The sequence below is a fragment of the Cupressus sempervirens genome, chromosome 4 (assembly GCF_028749045.1).
Source record: "Cupressus sempervirens isolate cs-2001-9-10 chromosome 4, ASM2874904v1, whole genome shotgun sequence".
Classification (NCBI taxonomy): domain Eukaryota; kingdom Viridiplantae; phylum Streptophyta; class Pinopsida; order Cupressales; family Cupressaceae; genus Cupressus; species Cupressus sempervirens.
Window position 1 is genome coordinate 654,361,297 of NC_143121.1, and position 27,452 is coordinate 654,388,748.

General features: G+C 36.7%; 1 protein-coding gene across 7 annotated transcripts in view; it reads left to right on the top strand.

The window, feature by feature from the left end:
• LOC149562951 (CBL-interacting protein kinase 32-like) overlaps positions 1-27,452 on the top strand; it is a 227,957-nt gene that overhangs the window by 21,045 nt on the left and 179,460 nt on the right. For all 7 annotated transcript variants that reach the window (XM_089826399.1, XM_089826398.1, XM_089826400.1 and 4 more), the window contains exon 2: positions 1,142-1,204. In XM_089826399.1, the coding sequence (XP_089682525.1) occupies positions 1,142-1,204 (63 nt within the window). The remainder of the gene's footprint in view (positions 1-1,141; positions 1,205-27,452) is intronic.

Below are 27,452 nucleotides of genomic sequence, written 5' to 3' on the forward strand. Positions count from 1 at the left end.
CTCTAGTGCCCACTTCTTGTTTCTTGATGAAATCAACCAAATGAAAGTCACATACAGTACCCTACTCATCAAAGGTACATAGTTATAACATTTTGGTAGGTAGATATTGAAGCAACTTATTAAAAAAAATTCCTTCAATGACAAAACGTGTTTTATTACTCATTTTAATCAAATGATTTACTTATAATGTATGATAGTTAAATATCATTTCACTAAAAAATGGCTACTGCTTTTTCACTCTCAGGATTTACAAATGAGTTACAGCCTTTTTACTTATTTACTCCAATATGTCAATATTTTATAATTTATTTTTCCTCTTAAATGTTTTTACTCAGAATAATAATTTTCACTTCTTTTAGTTTTTATTTTTCCTTTTCTAGGTAAAAGGTTTGATAACACTCGTTGTCTTGATAAGGATTTCTGCAGTGATTTTTTTTCAATATTGAGTATTCTTGTTTGTTGAACTTTCCTCGGTAATATTATCCTGTAGAGTGCCTTGTATATCTGTCACAACATTCTACTTGATTGCCTGGTTCTCGTAGTAGGCTCGTTTGTGGAGTGGTGCCTTGCAGAATGACACATGCATTGCCAAAGGCCTTGGAAGCAACTCATTATGAAGGTTATTATATCAAAGAGGTGTCTTTGGATTGAGGGAAATTCAGATAGGCATGTTTCTAAGTCAAAGTCTAAGCACATGCTGCTGCTAGGGAAGTAAAAGACTTATTCTTGATCATGACAGTTGTCAGCAATTTTCACTGCCTTTCTGTTGCAAAAGACCTATCTCCTTCCATAGATATTGTGTATTCCTTACAGGTTAGAATTGCTTCAATCAAATCATTCAGCTTAAAAAACAAAATGTATGGCTGATAGGATACTTTGAATAATGTTAAAGCACTCGTTTGCCCTTTGCATACACTGTCCAGTTGGTAAATTCTTGTTGGGTCCACACTCCACAAGAATATTTGTTCTGATAGACACTGATGATCTCATCTTAAATTAAGATATGAAACAAGCCATTGGTAGGAAAGTGTGTGTGTTTGATTCAGCAAACATGAATTTTAGGTACATTTTCCATCAATGCTATTTTTTGAATTATATTTTTATACATATATTGATTTTTTTGGTTGGATATTTTGGACAGATAAAGCGAGAAATATCTACCATGCAGTTGATCAAGCATCCTAATGTTGTTCAGTTGCATGAGGTAAGCTTCATTTATGATTTCAATGGTCATCAATGCAATGGTGATCACTCCTAAGAATCACAGACATAGCAAAGAACATGGTTATCAATTATCCATATTATAACTGAGAATGTAGGGTAAATGTATTACAATTAGATGCATTGAAGATTTAGTAGCTGTTGGAAAGATTGAGAAGGGGAAAATTTAGTATTTCCTGACCACAGTTGTTATGTGCACTTCTTTTCATGAGGATGTTCTTTAACATATGTTTTTTCGAACCATAAAATAGAGGCAAATAAATATTTGGAACTTAAGTAGTAAAGTTATTGGAAATTGAATAAAACACTCCACTTTATTATTTTACCGAACTTTGCGATAACTGTGCATGAATATGTAGCGTGCACAATTATATTTAATTTTGTATAGATGGTGGACCAATTAATTTTTTGTTTAAATAAATCGGTTAACATCATTTTCTTGTTATATTTCACCAGTTATTTCTTTCCTAGGTCTAGCATTGATTTACAGAATAGACAACAGGTTTCAAATTATAATACTTTCATGGACTAGTTGGGATCTGACACTCCGCCACAACCTATGCATTCAACTTTACAGCCGAATGCTATAGGCTATATCTTATATTACTGTTTATAGGCTTGAACCGCAGTATGAATTAAATGGTGCAGTGTAATGTCCCCAATAGGATATCTTTGAAATATTGAGAAAATAGCTTTAGTCCATCATACAAAAATCTTCTATGTAAGGGAGGGTATGGATAATATCACCTTCTAATGTTATTTGGAATAATAGATGATGATGCCTCCAATATGATTCTTGATGGAATTTCTATGTATGACTTAATATAGAAAATTGTAATGGACAGGTTGGTGTTGTTTTCCAAATTAGACTTAATTATATATTTGTGCAATCATTTGAATGCCAGGTTAGATTGCCATCTAATTGCTCCTTATAATTTGAAGTATTCTACCTTGGAAAGAATATTCGGTGTTAATGTATATGCTTAGTTATGAGATGTCCGGGTAGGATCAATTCCAATGATAAGCTTCAATATTACTACATGGAGATTCAATCTTCTATGGTATCTTATGAAGTTTTAATTGGTCTAGTATTAGTGTCATAGTTTCTAATCAGAGATTCTCGGATAGTAATCTTAGTATGAAATATTCATGTGTGTCAATGCCTTTGGTAATCTACTATCTGTCCTTCCAAACACGAAATACTCCCCCTGATTCCCTTCTCTATGTATCACTGAATCTACAGGTATGGTTTCGTGTTCCTTGATAGTGATATGTATACTTTAATGTTGCTTCTTACTAGATATGAATGGTTATGATATGCTGGTGACCTCCTATTCTTGAATATGGATGGCGACTAGATGATTAAGGGTCACTGATGGTCAATGGAAGAATATTAGCTTGATCTTTCTGCAGACATGCTTCCGTATACTGTGAACATTTTCTGGTTCCTGTTGTGTGTGGTTTTGTTGAGACTTTCCCTTCTATTAATCCATTCTTATATCCTTGAGACTCTAGGTCGTGTGATTTTCCCGTAGCGTTATGCAGGACCTGAGTTTGAGAATCTCCAAACTTAGGTTGATGACTTCCTTTCCTCCACTAGCCGTCTTTTCTTTCTCTGTTCGCCGGAGTATGATTGAGATCTCCTTTTGTCTGATCCTGTTCGGTGCTTCCCCTAATGAATTTCTCCTTCAATATTTATAATTGTTAAATGTGAACGTTGTGGCCATTTGATGTAGGTCATTCCTTCATTCGAATGAAAATGTTTATTATATATTATAATATAATAACATATTGTAATATGTTTTTAATAGTTATTGATATTTATTTATTTAAGTCTTTATTGTATTATAATATAATAATATATTAAGTATTTATTTAGTGATAAAGAAAATTGTTCTATTTACTTAACAATTCATTTTAGTAATAAAAATATTCTTTATTTAGAGAATTACATATGTCTATTCTGGGGTTATTTTTATGTTTTATAATTGAAGATTATTTTAATTATTTTGATAATTGTAATGTTTATTACAATAATATTTATTTGTTATAATATTATAATGAAACTTATTTAATATATTATTAGGCAGATAAATGTTTAATATAATATAATATTAATAACAGATTATATTGTATTATTTATTAATTAAATATTATATTGATCATTGTGTCATTGTTCTAATTAATTTGACCTCTGAGATTGGGGATATCACATGCAGATCTTATGTCCACAGTTGTGACAAACATGGTGTATCTGAATTTTATTTTGTCAAGTCGTCATTGAAACTTGGTGGTATCTCTCACTTCCTCACAGAGTCTAATGCATGTGGATTCAGTCAATCAGTGATTAACTATTCGTTTGTATTCTATGCTAAGGCGTTCAAATTAAATCGCAATTTATTATATGTTGAACACCGGCCTTGAATTGATGCACAAAGCTGCAGTACTTGTCCTTGACTCATGTTCATTGTAGCAGGTATAATTTGATTGCTTGCCCTAGACAACATACCCATACTCCAATAACTTGGGAATATTACCTGTGCATGAACCCTCATTTGGTACCCTGATTTGTTTTGCTTAAGAAACTACTATTGGTTCGATCATCAAGATTCTCCTGTCTGGCTGCCAGACTTAGAGGTCTACAGGGAGGATGCTTGCAAGCAGTAATAATCATAGTTGTGAGTGTTTTGTTTGATGATCTCGAAACTGGTTATCCCTGAATAGGATTCTTAGAGTATTTAACAGATACCTTAAGATTAAGACCCTTATCAATTTAATTTGCACTTATTCCTAGCATAGTGAGCAAATATCTGCAATAGAAAATGCCTGAAAACTCTTAAAATTGCCCATGTCTGCAAACTTTTCAATTTGCATCCTTTTTTTAATTTGACCTTGAATAACAACATAGGTTTGACACAAACATTTACAGATTGTGTATTGTATCTAGACTAAAAGTAGTTAGTTTCTTTCTAAAAATCAGCCTGGGATAATCTCCAATTAGCCTGCAATATTTTCTCATAAATGGCATTTACAGCTAGTTACAGTCAAGGACCAACTTGTAGTAATTAGGTACAAAATCTAATCTGCATCAAGTCCCTATGTTAAAAGGTTTTCTGTATGTTATCTACATATCAGGCTCCAAGAGGTAAATTAACTCAGCACACAATTTTGCAAAAGAGGCGCCTGCAGTATATCTTCAAGTGGATTTTCAATTTAGTATACAATTGGCTTCATAATTTATGAAAATTGGCTAGCATGTAATCTAATAGAAAACATGTAATGTCCTTTTCGAGTAACTTAAGTAAAATCTTTTCTTCCCAATCCTGATGGTAGCTTTTCTTCCCAATCCTCTTCTTCGACTGTGCAGGTTTTATAAATCACTCTGACTAAGATCTTATTTGTAACTTCTACTTGTCCATTGGCTCTCGGATAGTACGGGCTCGACAAGGAATGGTATATCTTGAACTTTGTAGTCGGTAGTTGGATGACGTGGTTGACAAAGTGTCTCCAATGGTCGCTTGTCAATTGTAGCAGAATTCCATACCTCGTGATAATTTGCTCGCAAATAAATTTCGCCATGCATACGACAGAGTTGTTTGGTAAGGCCTGCTCTTCTACCCACTTGGTAAGGTACTTTGTTGCTACCACGATGTACTTGCATCTTTTAGTTTTACTTACCTTGAGGGGTTCGACAAAGTCCAACCCCCATCTTTCAAATAACTCTTTTGCGTGTGAAGGATTCAGAGGCATGAAGTCCCTCTTCAGTGGTTTTCCATCTCTCTAACATGTATCGCACGCAACGACCCACTCCCTAGCGTCATTGTGCACAATTGGCCACTATAAACTTGCCATAATTATCTTCCGCGCAGTTGTATCTGGTCCCATGTGTCCTCCTGCTGGTCCTTCATGTGCTTCCTTCAACATCTTTGGAATTTCCTCTTCTAGAATACACTTGTCTTAAAATCTGGTTGGGTCCCCTTTTGTATAGTATCCCGTTGATTAATTGAAACGTCCGACTCCTTAGCACCAATTTCCTTCTCTCATTCGGTAGCATCTCCCTAGCAAATTGTCCTGTCGAAGGATATTCCTCGATACACGTGTACTAGGATGGTAGTACGAGAGTTTGAAATAGATGTGTGTTAGGAAAATCGTTGTTGACCCCTTCCGGTGGCTCTCCTGATTTTATCCTTGATTAGTGATCCGTGCTTACATGTCTCCTCCCTGACCGTACCACAATCTAGAATTTAAACTCCTGCAACAGTAATAACCATTTGCTTATCCTTCCTTGAATGATTGGTTTGTTTATGAGATACAGTAGTGCTTGATGGTCTACATAAAATACAAATGGCATCACCAATAGATAATGTCTAAATTTTTGTACTTGATACACCATTCCGAGTGCCTCTTGCTCCATTGTACTGTAATTTTTCTCTGCTTTAGATAATAGTCTACTCGCAAAGTATACTGTCTGATCCAGTCCGTGATCACTTGTCTGTGCCAATGTTGCTCCAATTGCATAGTTCGATGCATCAATATGAACATGAAACTCCTTATTCCAGTTCGGATAACCTAGGATAGGTGCCGTAGCTAGTCTTGTTTTCAGTCCTTCGAAGGCTTCATTCTGCTCTACCTCCTTTTTGTACGGTTCTTTGCAAGTTAGTTTGTCTAGTGGGTCCGAACGACATCCTATCGTAGGCATATATTCCATCTTCAACAATGAATGTTGTTTTAAGCCTATTTTCTTCGACGATGGATATCTGGTTGTATCCAAAGAATCCATCCATAAATGACTAGATTTTGTGCCCTGCAACTTCTTTTAGAATGCGATTGGTGAATAGTATCGGGAATGGATCTTTAATCGTTACTGCATTTAGGCATCAAATGTCCACGCATATTCTTATTTGAGTGGTGTCCTTCTTCAGAGATATCACAATTGGTGATACCCACTCACTCGTCTGCAACCTAAAAATAATTCCTGCTTCTAGCATTCGGTCAATCTCATCAGTGCCCAATGTAGCATAATTTTTGTTCATACGGTAGGGCTGCTTCCGTACAAGTTTTGCACCTTCTATTAGTGGTATTCGGTGGACACATAACTCCAGTAGCACCCCTTTCAAGTCCTTATACGTCCACGCAAATACATCCTTATATTTCCATGAATATTTTGAATGTTGCGGATTTCATAACTGGATTCCAATCATCTACAAATATATTTTTTCGGATTGGCTTCATCTCCTAAGTTCATTGTTTTTACTGTAGGCTCTTCATACTTAATTCGTTTGTCTTTACTAAAATTATGCATAGGCGTTTCATCGATCTGTGCTTCTCCCTCCTTCACTTCTCTATACTTCTTCGGAAATTCGCTCTCTTCTTTTCCATCTTCGACCCCTAACATGTTATAGCTTGGAAAGAGCTCGTAGTCCTCCATCTACCAATGTAGTAGGCCGTTCACCGAGTCCAAGTCATCATCGTTACACCCTCCCTCGAATCTCAATATCCCTTCTTCATCAGGTTCCATTATTTTCTTCCCCTCATCTTCCCCTCCGCCTTCGCCTTTAGAATCCAATGACGTTGCCTCCTTACCTACCATCTGTGTGTGTAAGTCGATTACAAATCTCTGGCCTTCGCCTTCCATGGGCAGGGTATTTCATTTCCAATCATGTTTCACCTTCGCCTGTACCAGGCAGCCTCTTCCGAGGATGGCGTCATACCCTTTTCTTTTTAACAGAATGACCACGAAATCCAATAAGAATGGTTGTGTTTCGATGGTTATAGGTTGCGCCATCAGGGTCCCTAAAGGCTTGGCAGTGAGTAGTTGAAATGTAGGTGGCCACAATGTAGGTTGCCCCAACTTTTTCCATATATCCTCCAGTAGTATGTTTACTTTTGACCCTTCCTCTACAATTGTGTCCGTGAGTACGGTTCCTAGGATACCCATCTCTACCACTGCAGGATTTTTTTCCGCAGTGAGTGCTAGTAGCATTGGGTCTGTTGCAGTCGTTTCGCTACCATCCTTTCCTAGCTCTTCTGTTGCTTTTAGGAGTGGTGTCATGTTCAGTATCGCCGTTCGTAATTGAGGCATTGTAAGAAGGTCATTTAGTTTCATTAGAACTTCCATTTGCATTACCTGCCTTATAATATTTAGTTTTGCTAGGTTCCTCTTTGAGGTGCCGATAGTGTCTTTGGTTTGTGATTTTTCGGCTTCCATTTGTTTTTCCAATTTTGTTCGTGCTTGCTACAATCTCTTCTTTTCTTCCTTTGCATCTGTGTACATTGCCTTCTTTGCTTGCTTGCAAGTAATGACTATTGTCTCCTCATGAAATGTTTCGATGCTTAACAAGTTCACCTCTTTCTTAGGGCATTGCGAATCCTCGTGGTCTCCCGAACCACACCATCTGCACAACAACTGTGGTGTTTCCTTCGTGGTACAACCTCAGGTGAAGTGCCCCTAGAGGTTGCTTGGATGACATTGTATCATCGACCGTCCACTCGAGTCGTACTGTATTCGACTTCAGCCTCCATTGTTATTATTATTATTATTGCCCTTTCTGTGTCGATTATTGTTATGGTACCCTCCTGAGGTTGCGCCATTGTTCGTGTTCGTTCTTGCTCCTACAGTAGATACTTCCCATGTCAGTAACATTTGTTGATGTCCCTTTCTCTTCATATTGAACGGGCATTCCTTTGTGGAATGTCCTACAATTTGGCAGATATTGCAAAATTGTTTCTTCGGACAGAAGCCCTTTGTGTTACCCTCCTCTTTACAATCTGTACACCATAATTCCCCCTTCATCGAGTTAGGATTCTTTTTTAGATTTTTGAACTCCATCATCCATAACATAGCCTTCTGCAATGCTCGAACTTTCTTACTTGATTCTTTGTCGCTTCTGTTGCTTTCGGAAGATGAATCGGTTGAGTTTGACGATTTGTGTTTCTTTTTTTGGCTCGTTTTCTGCTCACTCTCCAGATCCATCACCCGATTATTACGCATCTATGTACAATGTTATAGGTACAATTTTCATCTTTTTCTTCAGTGCTGGCCATAGCCCTTCAACAAACCATTTTTTCTTTAATCTGTATGCCAGTTGGCTTTCCATTTTCCCCACTAGCTCCTTTAGCCTTCTTGCATACACACAGATTGTTTTGTTTTTCCCCTATTTCACACTGTATATTTCTACTATTATTTCATTATCATCCCTTAGTAGTTGGAACTTTGCTATGAATTCCTTCTCGACTTTTGTCCATGTAATTAATTTCTGCGGATTGGCATCTGAAAACCAATCAATCAGTACACCCCGTAGAGTTGCTGGAAACTGTCAGACCTAGTCATCCTAGTTCGTTACACTGTTCGCCGTCCAGATTGTTTCGCATGTTTTACAGTGTATGATTGGATCAACTGTCCCATCGCCATTAGACTTCGGCAATTTTTCCTTCAATCCTACCATTGCTACGTTTTTTTGAGTCAGTGGTACTTGCTGTGTATCTGCGTTATTCTGGGCACCCGCGTTGTTTTTCACAACTGCGTTGCTTCAGACAACTGCCCTACTTTGGACAACTGTGTTACTCGGTGTGAAAGGATCTTCCTCAAGTGAAGTTGTTCGATTCTCTACCTATAATCGTTCGTCAGGTGTATCGGGAACGAAGAGTTCACTCCATGCTTGTGCTCCTTGAGCACTTCGAGCCATGCGAGTTACTTCCCTTCTTTTTGGATTCCCTACCCTCGACGTATACAAGTTAAGGAACTCCTCCCTTGTCTCTTCCAACAAATTCAATCGCTATTGAGTTTCTTCAAGCAATTCCTCGAAAGTCCTCGTTTTACTAGTTGAATGCACTCCCTCTGTCTGTGCTCCTCGACCCCCTCGGTGTTCGTCGATAAGCTACTGAACTTTTGTCTGCGCTCCACTTGTTGTGCTAAAATCAATACTTCTCGTGCTGTGTGTATCTCATCCTTATCTTTTATCTTATTCCTATCTTTATTAAGCAGATTCAACATTAATCTTCATAACATCTCCTTTATACCAGGTTTGACTGGCAACGACACCAAATGTTTATCATACAGGGTAAAAAGATACTTATCGCATTCAGTAGATTAAGATGTAACATAGAACATATACTTTATTCATATACGCAATATGCACTCCAAGTACTATGCTTACAATAATAATGATTATGATGTCTTAATAGTCCCTACAGACAATTTACATATACTTTCCTGAAGGGGTGACTCAATCGTCATGCGCCCCTTCGGATACAATTCTACCTGTTGGCTACAATATAGAACTTACCGACAACACCTATAAACTTACAAAATTGAATCATAGCTTTAACAACAATTTATATGGATTTATATCCAATCTCTACAACATTGATAAACTTCACTAAATTACATCAATAGCACCAAATAACATAGACTGTGATGCCTTTTGAATTGATGAATGCTCCTTATTTCGAGGGAAAAACGGATTTTTTTTGTGGTTGTAAAGAATTTCTTTTATATATTGATGGTATTCTTATTTTAAGAATTTGCCTTAGGGCAAAATTCACCCAAGAATAAAGAACTCAAACACAAGCACAACTGTAGACCAGAAACGAGTATGATCAGAATAACAATGTATTCAATTCAATATGCATGAAAGTACACTAGGAGTGCCTGTATATAAAGGCCTCTGAGATGCGTGTAGAATGTCTAAAAATCAGCATCATGATAAGTCATACAACTAGGCACATGTCCACCAGATATGGGTTATCCTCCATTAAGCACGAAAGTAAGTGCGATGATGAAAGGATAAGCCTACAAGGGTGTAACACGCACGTTTATGTTGTAGACAATATGTGCTAAAAAGATAGTGCGAATTACTGTGTTGTCTACATGACAACTCAGTGAATGATACAAAATCTAGTGTTGTAGACACCATGTGCTGAATTAGAGTTGCGTACTTCTGTGTTGTCAACATGACAACTCATAAAGGTGCGCAAACTCTTAAGTGTCTCACAAAATAAATAATAAAATAATGCAATATAATAAAATAATGCATTAACCTAAGTAAACTTAAGTAAAATGTAAATAGTAAATACGTATTTACACCAACACCCCCCTTAAGTGCAACTTAGGGGAATGCCCTTAAGCTTACGATACCATGTAAGAATTTGGTATAGCTCTGATACCATGTAAGAATTTGGTATATCTCTGATACCATGTAAGAATTTGCCTTAGGGCAAGTTTCAACCAAGATCGTAGAACTCAAACACAAGCACAACTGTAGAGCAGAAAGGAGTATAATCAATATATCAGAGTATGTCCTCATACATTGCACTGTATTGTATATGATGAGTGTACACACTAGGAGAGCTTGTATATAAAGGCCTCTCAGGAAGCATCTAGAATGTCTCTAGAAAGAACTAGGAGATAAGATAAGCATGACAACTAAGCAAACGTTTTATCCATCATTCTAGATGATATGATAAGAATGACGAGGTGTATCTCAAGTGGAGATATTGTAGACACCATGTGCTTAATTAGTGTGCTAACTCCTGTGTTGTAGACACCATGTGCATAAAAGAGGTGCGAACTTCTGTGTTGTCAACATGACAACTCACAAGAGTGCGCATACTTCTAGGTGACTAATAAATAAATATTAAAATAATGCATTAACCTAAGTAAACATAAGTAAGTGTAAATAGTGAAAAATTATTTACACCAACACCCCCCCTTAAATGCAACTTAGGGGAATGCACTTAAGTTCCCAAGAACTAGGATGAAATGCATAATGGGTCCCGGCTACTAGGCCATGTTAGGTACCCATGTATAATGAAATGTAATCTCTCATAAATCGGAGAAAGAGGGAAAACCTCATGGGAAAAACCCTCCCCCAAAAAGAGAAATGAAAAAACAAGATGCATGGATGGATGGAGTAATCAAGACCCCCCCATTACGACATACATCAAGTATATACAGGAGAGAAATGGGAGAAGGACAAAACCCCCTAAGAGGAAAAAGTGGCCCCCATAAAGGAGAAGAAGAGACAAGGTAGTCCCCCCCGCCTCCCCTAGATGTAAGGTGCCGACTAGTGAGAAATGTTCCAATGTAGAAGTTGATCCATGACCGTTGAATGATTTTCCTCCCCTTTGGAAGAAAAAATGACAGGGGTATAGATGAGATGCTTCTCCTATGCGTGGAAAGAATCTCAATGATGTAAGGTATCTCTAAAACTTGTTCAAGTGTCCTTGTGTCGATACTAATGGTGGCTCCTTCCAAAATTGCTGAGAAGAAGTGCAGATCTAGCAAGGAGTGATGTAGAACCTGTTTCAAGAAACCAACAATCTCCTCAAATGATAGAGAGACCTCCTGCAACTGCTGTACATAAGGATCCACAATCACATCAACCTGTAAAGATTGATTATGTAGAGAATGGACATGAGGGTTAGAGTGGGCCCACGCAACAACTATAGAAGGATCGTCCTCAACAAAGAGAAGCAGTAGATCATCAAAGAAGTCTCCCAAATCTGCTATGTGTGACTCCACGAACAAACTTGAAATGTCTGCCAAGAAGTCATCACCTGAGGCTGGAACTGGAAGACAAAGTGTACCCTGCTGTGCTGAAGTACATGAATTTGTCACTGTGGCAATAGATGAAGAATTCACCTCAAAGAGAAGACGAATATCATTGAGGATGTCTCCCACATCTTCAATGTGAGACTCCACGAACAAACCTGCAATGTCTGGAAGGAAGTTGTCGCATGAAGGTAAAGTAGGAACACATGAAGGTTCCTGCTGCACTGAATTTGAAGCATCTGTGGCTGGAACATGATTAGTAGGAGCAACAGGAGCATTTGAAGGTGTGATCTCATCTGGAGAGGATGCAACTGCAACCGGAGGTAAAAGATCTTTTAGGAATGGAGGAATGTGTGGATCTCCATACGTCTCCCAAAGATGGATCCAAATATCATATAAATCTTTAGACTTCAAGTCATCAAGTGAATCCATGACCTCCATATTCATATAGAGAAAGAGTGCACGACAAAGGATGGAACATGTGTCCTCATCGTATAAAAGCCCTCTTGCATATGGTAGTGCATTGTGCTGATTGAGATATTTGATAGCCAATTGACTCCATTCCTGATAGTTGTCTGGTGTCAAGATGATTAAATCCTCCTCTTCCATGATGGACTAATCAATGTAACCCCCAAAGATGCAAGAAAAATGAAAGAACCCCCCCCCCCCCCCCCCCCCATGTATGATTTGGACACCCTATAGCAACTTGCCAATTTAGGGCCTATTTTTGAAAGTAGTATTTCTGTCTACAGAATTTATAATCTGATTACAGATCTAGAAAGTAGACCAAAAAAATGCACTTTAAAAAAAAACGGAACCTGATTTGGAGTCCAGATGAGCTCGTACTAAGCATTTTTAAGTGGCAAAAATTGGGATTTGTGAATTGCAGAAAAATTCAGGAGCAGAGATCTCAAACCACCTGCACCAATGTGTAGATCACAAAATTCTACCCCAAAACAAAAAAATTGTTCACAAAAAGGAGTCCGTATGAGGGAGATATCGTTGTTTGAAAATTGCTGCTGCTGTTATTTGTTTTGAATCGCTACCGTCACGCCTCCAAAAATCAAATGGCTTTAGATTTTGCCTCAGATGTTCGATTTGGATGAAACAAAATCCAATTTGGGGGTTTTTTGACCTTCTAAATGTGATGCAAATATCTGATTTGCCCTAACAATCACCAATCTTCACCTGCAAAAAATCTCTCCTATGGCCCAATGGCCAAATTTTTTTCAAAAAATAATGTAGATCCGAAAAAAATAGCAAAGATGCAGATGAAAAAAATGTAGATCTGAAAATTAAATGTACAGATCTGAAATGATCATACCAATTTTGCAAATCAGTCCTTCGGGTACCAGTTTGCAAAAAAAATTGCTTCAATTTTGACTATGCCTAGGGTAGGCGAAATTATAGTCAAATTTCGCCTAATCGACGTGCCAGACGCAATGGCGAGGTCCGCTTTGGCTCTAGACGCTTCCAATGTTTGCGGATTCTCCGGATTCGGGTCGACGTGCTGAAGCAAGAATGGTCTCGAATGGCTATGTGAAGAGAGATTCTCCAAGAGCTTTGATACCATGTAAGAATTTGCCTTAGGACAAAATTCACCCAAGAACAAAGAACTCAAACACAAGCACAATTGTAGACCAGAAAGGAGTATGATCAGAATAACAATGTATTCGATTCAATCTGCATGAAAGTACACTAGGAGTGCCTGTATATAAAGGCCTCTGAGATGCATCTAGAATGTCTAAGAATCAACATCATGATAAGTCATACAACCAGGCACATGTCCACTAGATATGGGTTATCCTCCATTAAGCACGAAAGTAAGTGTGATGATGAGAGGATAAGCCTACAAGGGTGTAACATGCAAATTTATGTTGTAGACAACAGGTGCTAAAAAGGGAGTGCGAATTACTGTGTTGTCTACATGACAACTTATTGAATGATGCAAACTCCAGTGTTGTAGACACCATGTGCTAAATTAGAGTTGTGTACTTTTGTGTTGTCAACATGACAACTCATAAAGGTGAGCAAACTCCTAAGTGTGTCACAAAATAAATAATAAAATAATGCATTAACCTAAGTAAACTTAAGTAAAGTGTAAATAGTGAATATGTATTTACACCAACACTTATTTTTAGTAAAAAATTTGATGAGCACAAATCTCATCTTGAAACATTTTATAGGTTAGCATTAAATTCAGGGATTGTACTGTCCCTATCTAAAATTCAATGGCGTCATTGTAAGTTCTTAACTTCTTAGGTATCATTGTCAATGCTGGTAAACTTGAGGTTCAGCCTCATATGAAAGATAAAATCCTTGAATTCCAGCCTTATAATACTACGGAGCTACAAGGATTCTTACAAATGTTTTGTAAATAATTTCTATCTAGGTGCAGGTTTTGTACAATAACTTCTCATTAAAAGGAAACCACAATGGGGACCAATCCATGATGAAGCAACAAAGAAATTTCTTTAAACAAATGTAGGATCTCCCAGTAATTGAGGATTTATATATTGATGCTTCACATTATGCATGAGGTGAACACCTTTGTTTCATCGAGAATGGGAAGGAATTGTTGAGTAACGGATCGCTTTTTACAAATGTACTAACACTGCCATTGTTATTGGTGTGTTCCAACTGCAAATTTGAAGACTCATAAATATGAGAGGAGACATGTCTCATGAAGAGACATGTCTCTATGGTTAATCATCATTAGTTAATATATTATAAATAACCATATGTATAATATATATAAATATATATAATATAAAAAACTTAATATATAATATACATACAAATATTTGTCTAAATGATCATTTACCATCAACAATGTATCTCATGATTGAATCAATCTGGCTGAAGCTACAAATTTAACGCTCCCTCTTAGCTAGGGAGGATTGTTATAGAACATATTATGCTCTCGAATATATGAAGAGATATCATCTCAGTATGATATTCCTAGAATAACATATTTAAAGATATCAACATATATCTATGCTCTACGGAGTTTTCGGGATAGGGACTTTTTAGGGGACGGGAACATGTTTTCGGTATGGGGACAGGTCAAAGCCAAAATTTAGGGGACGAGAGCTCAGGGGACGAAAATTAAAAACATAGGGGATTTTTTTATATAGAGAGACAAAATTCAAGTATGCATATCATAACAATGATAAACCATTCACTATAGACATTTTAGAAGTTCAATACATGGAAAATTATTAAATGACAAATATTAAGTACTTCCATTATAACAATATCACATACATATATAAAAAAAAACAAAATGCCTAAAGGCTCCAAGTATTATGCATGAAATCAAAATGGAATAAACAGAAGTCCAACTAAAATAGGAATTAGTAAATACTAAATGCAATTTTTCCTCACTGCTGTTGCTGTTGCTCTATGTTTTTCTTCTTCCTCTTAGCAAGTACGTCATATCTTAAAATGAGTAGAAGAGTTAGTGTTTTAATGGACAAATATGGTTTGCATATTTTTATTATATCTTTAAGACAACTACGGGCCCGCACAAAAAATACAAATTTAGTGTTTTGCCTTTACCCAACTAGTTGGAAAAAAGGGGACGACAAGCAGCTGTGGGGACGGCTAGTGGACAACAAAGCCGTCCATGGTACTGCTGGCCATCCCCAAGTTTTTTGCCCAAAAAAATTGCCGTTTCGGGGACATTTTTGAATTTGGCAAAAAGGGGACTACAAAAATCCATCTTCGTGTCCTAGGGATGGATACGAGCCCAAAATCATAGGGGACGCATCCTCGTGGAACAATGACATATATCCATCAACTTAGATGTTGTCTTTCAATATAATCCGAAGTATGTTTCAATAAGAAATATCAGTCATATGACACTCACCATACTTATATTCTTTTGGTATGTGTGCATTGGCATCAAATCATTGATGCCTACCAAAATAATATGTAATATCCTAGTATGATATGAGTAATCTAATTTTCGACACTCCGGGACAACAACTTAATGAAGTCGATCAAATAATTAGTAATCAACATCTCATGAACTCTATCATGACAAGTATCATGATCTCTGACACTCCGGGACAGCAACTTAATGTAATCTAATCGTGAGACATTCGTTATCATGACTACTGGCACTCTGGGACAACAACTTAATGTAGTCTGTCATGATAACAGGTCCAACTATTGATAATATCGCCACCTTTCAATAGCTACCCTCCAAATATTTATATCAATGAAAGATCATCACCTTTCATGACATAATCCACATATGTGAAATAGTAACCACGATGAACCAACTTAGAGGATGAAACAAAGGTTTTCACCTCAACTTCTCTCTCACAAAGGAGAATGCATTACAAAGAAATCCACTTAGAACTTCTCCCTTAGAGAGAAGATATTATTTACAATGGATTGCACCTCAAAATTCTCCCTCTGAACAATGATCCTTGGGAAGTTAGGTCCTATAGTTACTCCCTTAGAGGCTATCTTCACCCAAGAATGCTTGTTGGACTCCCTTTGAATTTGATATCGATCTTCCGACTTTTTGTTGATAAGTCATTATATCTCCATGATGTACATAGGGGTAGGTCCGTCACAATCATGCAGTCATACACGTGTATTTTAGACTTTGTCTAAGTATCAACCTTTTGAGCTCCTTGTATAAGGTTGTCTCTGATGAAGTATTGAACTCCCTCTTGATATGAAAGGATACTCATAATCTCAATCATCAAAGGTATTTGCTTCGTGAGTTTCACTTTATCTAGCCAGATCATCAGATGACTAATGAATTCTAGATCATAACTTCTTTAGAGCTGCTGCCATAAGATTGAGTTTGCACTATATTTGGTAAAGTACCAACCATCTTTTCTTGCAAGAACATCCTGAGATACAAAGGAAAAGATCAAGGCAAATAACTCTTATAATATGTGTAGAATTACAAATAATAAGCAAGCAAATATAATACTCAAAGATAATGAATATTTATTTGCACATTAACGTTCTTTATACAAGTTGCTCCAATGAAGGTCCATATGCATCAAATAAGAAAATGCCTCCAATGGGGAATGAAACATTGGTTAAGATAATTCTTCACCCCACACAATGTAAAATTCCCACTCCTATTAGATCTCTTCAAATATGGTAACCCTTTTTTTTTTTTAAATAATATATCTTAGAACCTTATTCTATTTGCACTTTGAGAGGAACACAATTGGAACAACCCAATTTTTTCCATGTAAATCCCTATGTTAGCTTCTACTTTTAGGGTCTCCAAGAGTTCACAAGGTTAATATTTTGATTTAAAAACCTTTATCCTCCTACAATTACATTTGTTGTGGAAAATATGTTATAATTCACACTCCACATGAAATGAAGCTCCTTAGGGCACTTCTTGATTATTGATTCGTAGCATTTTATTAATTTGTGATGTCTTCATATTGGAGACTCACAATCTCAATCCTTGGTAGAGTAGGAAACACCCAACTTCAATGATTTTATAATTTACAGTGTAACAAGCACTCAACTTTAACATAAATAGGAACAATTATTGTAATCTCAATCACTCTAGACTTTGTCTTAATTACCACTTGATATTGGATCTTAGGAATCCGAAGTGGGTGTTACTGATAATCATGGGAAAGTAATAATAGTTTTCATATAGTTCACTCGTATATCCAATAGTTTTCATATGATTAACATCCGATCTCAATACTGCGTTCTCTTACAAGTAGTCATCTTGACAATCCAATATCAACTCTAATTCATTTTCAAGTAATATCAAGGCCCTTGTTGCTGCCTGTTTCACTGATTGCTTTTATTGTGACAGAGATTTCAAGCCATCAGTCTATTTAATTTATGTATGGATTAAGAAAAATTTCATTCCTCCTCCGCTATAGTGTATCCATTGGCATAAAGTATTTGGCCATCGTTTATCTTTAGATTATGTGTTGAAAGTATTTATCCATTTCTTAAATTATAAATTATTATCCACATCTTCATTTTGGCATATCTTGGTAGCCTTTGCCACCAATGACTTTACACTGAAATGTATACCATATTATATTTCTTGTTGTCTACATTTTATGAAGGTTCTTTATGGCTCTTTGAGTTGCCACCAACCAAATTATTGAAGATTTGCATCTAGTACCATATATCTGTGCAACTTGGCGTCTTTCTAGAATCTTTGTTGTTATTCTTATGCAACATGTTTGAAAAATCTCTTCCTTATCAATCATTATCGTTGTTCATTATATATCTTAACCATGCTACATCTGGGATTTTCCATATGGATCAAATTGTTGAGCTTGCCACTCATACGAAATATAATACATGTGCTACCCATTGATGTTGGTGGTGTATGGGTTGTTGCATCCATTGATTTACAACTGCTATTACTCCCTTACAAACTAATTACTACACCATACAATTTTGACCTCTAGACCTTCTAAATGGTCGTCACTTACTATCATGTACAATATTTGACTGTCTAAGCCATATGGTTCATTGATGGCTAATTACTCTCATGATCACATTCGTATGGCACTATCGTCTGCAAATCTCATGTATATGAAACCTTTGATGTCTATCCTTATAGTGATTGTGCTTCCTCACATAGCTCTCAATGAACTTGTGCGTGATATCTATAATTGTCAGAGTCGTCCTTTTCTGTCTAGCATATGATTTCTCTTTCCAGTGGTAGATGATACCAATCTCGTACAAATACAACCTTTAGAGTGGAAGCTTCCTCCTCGTCTCCTTCATTTCATCTTTGCTGCTTGCATTTGTTTGGAAATTCTTGTTTGAATGTAAGGAAGAAATTAAAGACGCTTACTTCATAACTATTGATTCGATGTTAAATTACAACTCTTTGATTTGTTTGAACCAAATATCAAAGGGCGGGTAGTTATGGTAGTGATGTTTTACTCTATCACTTAAATCAAACTTTCCTTGTATTCCAATTCTTCCACGATGTCTTCTTCTTGCCGAATATCTTTTTAGACCAATTTACTTCATGGGGAAGGTTCAGTACAATATTCTTGGTTTATCACAGTGTAATGTCGCCTTGGCCCTTGTTGATGTGTGTTCTATGACCCACCAAACAGTAGAACAAAATACTGAAATATCTTATCCTCTCTTGAATAAAATCTTGTGTATGCTAAGATTGCTAGAAGATCATACGATGACTTCAAGGTTCCTTTAATGCCAGGTCTTGACTATGGATAAGATTGGTGTTAATGTAATTTGTTGATGATCACAAGGGGCCTTACGTGTTTATTCAGATTCATTTCAAGCCATACTGGATGTGGGAGCTATCTTAAGGTTTTGCAATGAATTACTTTTTTAGTTTTCACAAAATATGCAAAATTTAAATAGGATAGGGTTCAAGAATTCTATTCTAATCCTAAGGGTAGCAATGATAATAAATAGTACTCTAGTGGACAAATTCCTCAAATTACTGAGCTCCGCTTTGCTAAGTTATACTACAACTATGCGTGAACTGGTGCAATCTTCAAGGGTTATGCTAAAGATTTTCATACCACCGCATACGCCATCATAAAGAACAATGTACACGAATGATAGAAGTTAAGCATATGCATGGAAGGGGTTCAGGCTCACTTTGCACGACGAGTTAGAATCACTAAAATGTCAAAAGTATGAACCAAAGGAATTCATCAATACACCATCATATTCTTCATTGTAATTACCACACATTAACTAGGCTAAACTTAATCTAATTGAAGGAATTTAAGAGAACAAGCAAGCACTAAGACACATCAAGTATTCACCAAGTTTCAATGAAAACTTTATTATCTTAGTAGCTCATAGCAACAATCTCATAAAAATCCCCCTCTTACAAATGAGAAATGAGGCCTTTATATAGCTCCTTGATTACAACAGGTGGCCCAGATGATCACAATAACCGATAGCCAAGATCGTGCCACATCAACCCTAATTAGGGTTAGGGCAAAGAAAAGGAATCTACATTAATGCAACAAGGAATCCACTATTGCAGTGGGTAATAAATGCCCACTATGCATGCTAGTTTAGGAAGGTAGTGGGGTGTAATAAATGACCACTGAGAACACCCACTATGCATTAAATGCATTATCCTTGATTCCCCCACCTGAAGGTGCGAAATCGATCCAACACTATTTCCAATTCCTCTGTACTGATGCTTGGTGTAGATTCTTGCTTGAATTTTAGAACTGCAATTGCTCTTTCTGCTTTTCCCAAGCTTTCATCCCAATCTGGTAGTAATTCCTTAGTAGTGTGCATTGTATTCGAGAAGATGGAGAAGTTTTCAAAATCATCTCTTTCATAGACATATAGTTGAAAGAATTCCTCTAACTTGACTTTAAGATTATCAGTTGTCATTTCTTCTTCCACCAATCTCTGCGATAACAAGGATGCAACTGCGTTGGATATTCCTTGCTTGATGTTGTCAACAATCTTCTTCCATCGAGTGGATTTCTTGGTGAAGCTCTCAAACATTTCCTTAGCTATGATCACTGCACTGTACCATCGAATAAAATCATAGACATCCCCCTCGCTGATAACTTGACCATCGATCAATTCTTGCTTTGGGGTCTCCATCAGATTTTCAATGTCGGCAATCACGTCATCTTGGTAAATATGCTCATCCACCCATGATTCCTCCATGCATTGGATATTGGAGAGTGCAGCTAATTCCCTACTATGTACTTGCACTAATTCTTCTGCATGTTTGAAGGCTTCCTCCTGAATTCTTTTGACCCAAACCTTTGCACCTTGAGCAATCTGCTTGATTCCGTCAATGTCACCTACCACTTCAATGGATACACCTGTTGGAGGGACAAATGATGGACCTTCTTCTCTTATTGGATGAGGCAAGTCATTGATGTACTAACATAAGGCCCTAATTTCTCTTTTTTGTTTTTCATACCCTTCTTCCACTTTCTTTAGCCTATCTTTCAAAGCGTGTGTAGAGTCATCAAATTCTTCTAATATTTGCTCTCGGGAGGCCCGACCAAGATTTATTTCCGTAACATGGTATTCATCTAGAGCAATTTGATTTTTGCCTCTATCGACCGTGGGAGTTGCAATCTACAAGATTCTAGACCTTGATTCTCCTTTGATGAATTTAGTATATCTTCTTGCTTTCCCTTGCTCTTCCAATCGGTTTGCTCGGTCCAAAATTTCTTGTAATTCAATTGTCGGATCAACCTCCTTTTGTTGACTCAATTGAATTCGTTGCCTCAACCATTCCGGAATGTGTATACTTTGGTCCCCTGGAATTACCAATTGCTCTTTCTTTTGGACTGCTCGAATGTTGATCTCCTCTTCAGCTCTTGGACTATCCACTATTACTTTAGGAACTGTGGCTTCAACATTTGGAAGATGTATTGCTATTGCTGGAGCCTCTTCCTCTAGTGGACCATCTCCATCATTAATCATTTCTCGCTCTAAGATTGTAGTGAGACTTTTCTCTGTAGTGATATCTTGATCTCTCCCTCTTTCTTGCATGGATTTTTCATAGGCATTTATACTTAGTCTATCATGAATTGGCCAATCCAAATTTTCTTCTCACTCAAATCTCCTTATGCTTGTCCCTACATCTTGCCTTTCAAATGCTTCTCTCTTGAACACTTGGAGTGCGACTTGGAGAAGAGGGAGCATTTCCATGTTTCTGCTTCTTATTTTGAAGTTCTTGGCTGACTTCCTCAATCCTAGGATGCTTCTCTCGAGATACCTCTTTCCCTTTCTTGGTTCCTACATCCTCAGATAAAGTTCCTCTTTCTTCAACAATCCCTTCAGATATTTGTCTTGATCTTTTATTCATAAGTGGTTTGTGACCAAGCAACCTATATGCGAATCCCTTAGCTGGTGCAACTAATTTTTCAAGCTTACACTCAATCCTTGTAAAATCCAATACTGGCTTTGAAAGAGCTTCCAAATCTTTAACCTCTTTCCTCTTCCAATCATATGGTTGAGCTATCATTTCTGGATTAAATCCCTTTCGTATCACGTTTGGATCCTCCTCCATTTGATCAGGAACCTTGAATATGTTGCATGTTTTGATAATGTTCAACGGTAATCTTGAATGCATCTTCTTTCTAATCTCATTTTCATCTACCACATATGCCCAAAAGTCTTCTAGGTGAACTTTGTGTTGGTACTTTGATCCTCCTATTGATGAGATCTTGTTGTAAGGATCAAAATCATTCCCTTTCAGATAAAGCGGAAGATGGAAGTGTTACTAAAATTTTGCACACTTTTAAAATTTTAGTATATGAAGGCAAAAATGCATAAGTGTTATTCATTGTGTGCCAAGAGAATAAATGTCCTTGTATTCTTTATTTTCAAAAATACAATTGATTATTACGTAGAGTGAAATGAATATGAAAGTGCTGGAAATGAAAAAATCTCACACAAGCCGTGAGTCTAACTGTTGCTTTTTATACATACTAAAAATAAGAAAAAGATAACACAGGAAGGTAGAGTTAGAGGTAACCAGGCATTGCCTTTTTCACCGTTTGACTGGTTATGTGATCTTTGTTGCCGCTCCTGATCCAGCTCTCTATCGGATAGCTCCATGATGTTCGTTCTTCTGCATGGGAAAAATGGGGTTAGATCTTAAAAGATCTAAGCAATGACTGATTATTACCAACTATATACTTGCACATGTCATATTTTTCTTATTTTGAATACACACAAAAAACAGCAGAAATGCTTTCATGCAGAAGCGGAAAAATATAGTGTTAAAGGGACATATTAACTCTGGTATGAAACCTTTCATTATAATCAAGATTAAATGTAGATCACAAAAAGAGTAGTTTTATGAGTGAGAGATGTTTGGATAGAGAAACACACAGAGGGGTTCTGGTTTTCCTTTCAAAACCCTCATTTTTCCTTCATGGCAGCGAGAGCTCCTCTTTTCGCATTTTGCAAAGTATAAAATGAAAAGCATTTCATGTGGTTTAGGGTATTCATAAGATACCTTTAGAACCTTCTATTTCCCATCAATTTTTTTTTTTTGTGGGGATATTTTCATTCTTTTCCAAGTCTTCTATTTCATGCGTGGGCCTTCTTGCATTTTGTGATAACTTTGCTAGGCTTTTGTAAAAAACAACCCAAGTGCCTTCCCTAGTTTCCTTTTAAAAATAAAATAAAAATTTTATTTTTATTTTAAATTAATAATATTTATTATAAACCTTATAAATTATATCTCAATAAATATCAACTGTATTAGTAATGTTAAGTGATTTAACGTATCAGTCAATAACATTATTAACACAATTAATACTTATTAAAATATAAATTATAAATGTTATAATAAATATTATTAAATTAAATATTAAACAAATTATGATTTATTTATCTAATTGATAATGATAAATATTGACTAGATAACTAAATCACAAAGTATTTAATGATAAGAATAAGATATTTATTTTATTTTTAAAAATAATTAGGAGGATCTTGGGATATTTTTGCAAAGTTTTAACATGAGTCATGTGTTGATGAGACTTGGAGGCCAGGGAGTTATTGCATTTTGGGGACTTCTGGGAGTTTGCTTGGAGATATAACTGCATTAATGAGGGGCAGTTATGATGATATTATCAGACCATGCCTTTTGGGGCTATTTTGTACACCTTTTAAGTCTTTTCAACGACTCAGGTTTGGCCTCAAGGGCTGAATCCGACCCAGCATTTATGGCTTTCAAAATGCAGTTGGATGGGGGGTGCATAAGTATGAGTTGAAGGCTCATTTTGTAGGAGGTTCTTCTTCTTCTTTGCCTTGCTGTTTTGTAAGTTTTTTCAGACTTCTTGATAGGAGCAGAGATATTTTTGTAACCCATTATTTAGAGAAATATACAGATTTGCAGCACTTTGGGACAGGGATTTCAGCTGTGCCTTCTCTTTTTCTATGTTTGTGTGTCATATCGATGCCTTTTACAGGATTGTTTCAAGTCTTTTGCAGGTTGAAAGTTGTGTTATTGAGTAGTTTTGAATTGTGAGTAATTTATTCTCCTTTTAAAGATTGTTATTTTAGCCTTCTTATCAGTTATTGATGCAAGGATTCTGATTATTGAGTTGTGCAAAGGAGCTTCCTTGTTACTGTTTTACTATGTGTTGGTTATATGTTAGATCTTGAAGATACTTTTTCTTGGTGCATCACCCTTAGGACTTAGATTTTTATTTTCTGTTATCCTTCTACCCTTTTCCTCCATAAAAAATGATCAGTTTCAGGCAGTATAGAGTGATTTACTAGATAGGAAAACGGCCTAGAATCCAGATATTCACTCCAGCCACAGTTTACCCACAACCTTGGAATGTTTCCGTGTTACTCCAAAGGGTTAAATTTTTTGCAAACTTAACAGGGTGCAATTTTGGTAGATAACAGGAAGAAGTGGAGCTCATTTGATGATCTCTCTGTAGCCTTTTAGTGTAATGTCCCCATCCTTTTAGCCTCTTAGTGGAGTTCTTAGCCTTTACATTCTGTGAAGGCTAAGTGGAGAAATAAGGAGAAATTAATTAAATTAATTTCTTATAAAGTCATTAAATAAATTGAAATTAAAAGGTGACTTTCAATTTAATTAATTTAATTAAAAGTGACTAAAGTTAATTAAATAAATTAAAAGAATCTTTTAGAAGGAAGAATTAAATATTATTTTATTTCTTTTAGAAGGAGGTTCATCTCTTGGAGGAAAAGAATAAATAGGGAGGGCAGCCTCATTGTTGATCATCGAATGTGTTGACATCTACTCTTCTGAATAACCTGTGGAGCCAAGGGTTCTGCAATTGCCACATTGATCATTGGGAATGAACACTCCCATTGATTTGCATAATTGAGGTGGTGAAATATTTTCCGAAGGGTTGCGACCATTGGAGAAGATAAATAAGTCTTTTCATTGTGCCAAATTTTTGGTCTAGGACTAGATTTGTGGAGTAAGGAATAAGTTGGATATTGCTACATTAACTATGCTACAGTACACTGCTACAGTACTGCTGCTACAGTGATTTGCTACTGTAATTTGCTATAGTTATTTGTTGCAAGAAAATTCATAATTTTGGAGTAATTCCTGGTTTTTATCTACTACATTTTGCATTGTTTGAGAGTAGATATTTAGGGCATTGGTAGGGTTTGTAAAATCTGTTGTAATCTGATTTATATCAAAGTTTGTTGCTCTAATCTCTTATTGATGTAGATGCATATTTTCCTATTTATAATCAGTGATACAAAAAAAACTGCATCTTCATTGTTAGATGTTTGGTGTGTTCTTTGCAAGCATATTTATTAAAATTTGGCATTTAGAAAGCAATTAGGATTTAGATATGCAATATATCTCTTGCTTGCAAAGTGTTTGACGAAATGTCAAACAAGTGAATTAGAGAAGACTTTGTGTTTGACGAAGTTATAACCTGTTGGGGTTATTACATTGATATTAGAGCTAAATCCTGCCATCCCGAGGGTTTAGCAATCACATGCAGCCATTTGGGTTTGGCTCTCACAGATTTTACACTAGCAGGTTAGCTTTGTTTGACAGGGAACAAAATTTTGACAGGCAACCAGACATTATGGGTGATAGGCAAGAGCGTTGCCCACCAAGAGACAATAGGAATGAGGATCAAGAAATAAGGGAATTTTTCAGAGCAATGGTTATAGGACAAGAGCAAATGGCTCAGGCTTTGCAGGCACTCACTACCATGGTTGAGCACATGAACCCACAAGACAGACGAAATCAGGAACAAGGGGATAACAAGAGTGTAGTGGAATCATTTAGAGCTCATAGAACTCTTTCTAGAACAACAAATAGGCTCACACGCCCTACCTTTGTTAGAGAGGAACCAGTATAGGAGCTAGCCGAGGAAGCTAAGGATGAGACATTTGCAGATATCCTTATGGCTGCTAATGATGAATGAGAATTATTGACACTGCATGTACAAGAGAGAATGACTTTTGAGAGGTTTGTGAACCAAAGAAGAGAACACTACCGTGTAGTCAGATAGAATAGTAGACCTCATGGCGAGGATAATGAATTAAAGCGTGCTACAGGGAAGCTTTCCTTGACTACATTTGATGGGAGTAGCAAAATGACAGCGTAAGCTTGGATTCACAAGCTTGATACCTTCTTAGCACTAAGACCTATGACAGAAGTGGAGGAAAAAAAATATGCCACAATACATTTAGAGGGAGCTGCACATGATTGGTGGTACTATGGGATGGTTACCTTTCAGCATAACCAAGTGACTTCATATCAAGACTTTGTGGACAGGTTGGTGGAGAGGTTTGATAAGAAAGATCCAAAAGTTGTCTACTTCAGGGAGTTGGCATAGTTGAGACAGACAGGTGGATTGGATTATTTTTGATGCAAGAGCATCCTGGGTGCAAGGGCAATCTTGCATCACCCAGAAATATTTTATTTTTAGTCTTTTCTATTTTAATAAGGACTAGTAGATAGGGTGGTTACTATTTATGAGAACTTACTATTTTGAGTAAGTTTTTCATATGAGTTCGAAATGTTCTCATTTTCTATAGGAAGGTCCATTTTAGAGTTGTAAGCCTACCATAAAAATCTCATTGCTCAAGCATTAGTACCAGAGAAGTTATTGTGGATTTTCGGTGGAAATATTTGTAGATAAATCTTTAGGCTCACCATTGGAGGCCTTAGAGTGCACGGATGTCGTCCGAAAACTCGACTGAAGGGTGCTAGTGTTGTTTCAATGTTTGTAGATTAGGAGCTGGCGTTTCCGAAAAGTGGTTATAATAGTCAATTGGAGCAATGGTTCATGAGTTATGGCCTTCGGAAGTTGGGCTACCTAGAATTTCTAAAATAATTGTCAAAGATGTACTTGGCCTACTCTATATGTTCCATTAGGGTCTGTTGGCCCTAGGTATTAAGTTTGAGCATCTAGAACCTTCTCAGGTGGCATAAAATTGCCTATTTAAGAAAGACCCGAATATTGTCTAGGACAACTCTGGGTGATAGTTCGCAGCTCTTCTTGCAAATTACTGTACTGAAGGCACCCATGTGGGTTAACATATTGTACTTATGAATTTTGTAATTCCGCATTTGCGGTGCAAATAAGAAGTCCATATTTTGTTCTCACATTTTCTGTTGTTTCTATGTTTTTGTTACGAGTTTATAGTATGAAGGGGAGCTCCCTGCATCAAGTGGTATCAGAGCTATAGTTCTTGAGTGTGTGGACAGATCGCCAACTGTGAGGCAGTTCACACCAAGACCATGGTTTGGGATGAGCGTGTAGACAGATTGCCGATTGTGAGGCAGTTTGCACTAGGGTTTCAGCGGAAGTGCGAAAATGCGCCCACGAATAGAGTGTGGCGGAAGAGCTGTAGGTGTTACGCCTGAGGGTTTCCAAGCCCTCCAAAAACAAATGCAAGCATTGGAAGAACAAATGCGTAGAGGAATGAATCTTCTCATAAGAGATGAAAACGAGGATGAGGATGAAGTAGAAGAAAATGACGAAGTAGAGACAGTTCTAAATCCAGAGGAAGAGAGGCTTTTTAGGGCCATCTCCAAGATTGGAAAAAGACCTAAGTTTGAAGTTCCCACATTTTTGGGAAATCTTAACCCTGAGGAGCTGATCGATTGGATCAATGAACTAGAGGAGTACTTTGAGTATGAAGATATTGATGATCCTGATAGGGTCAAGTTTGTGAAGGCAAAAGTAAAGGGACATGCGAA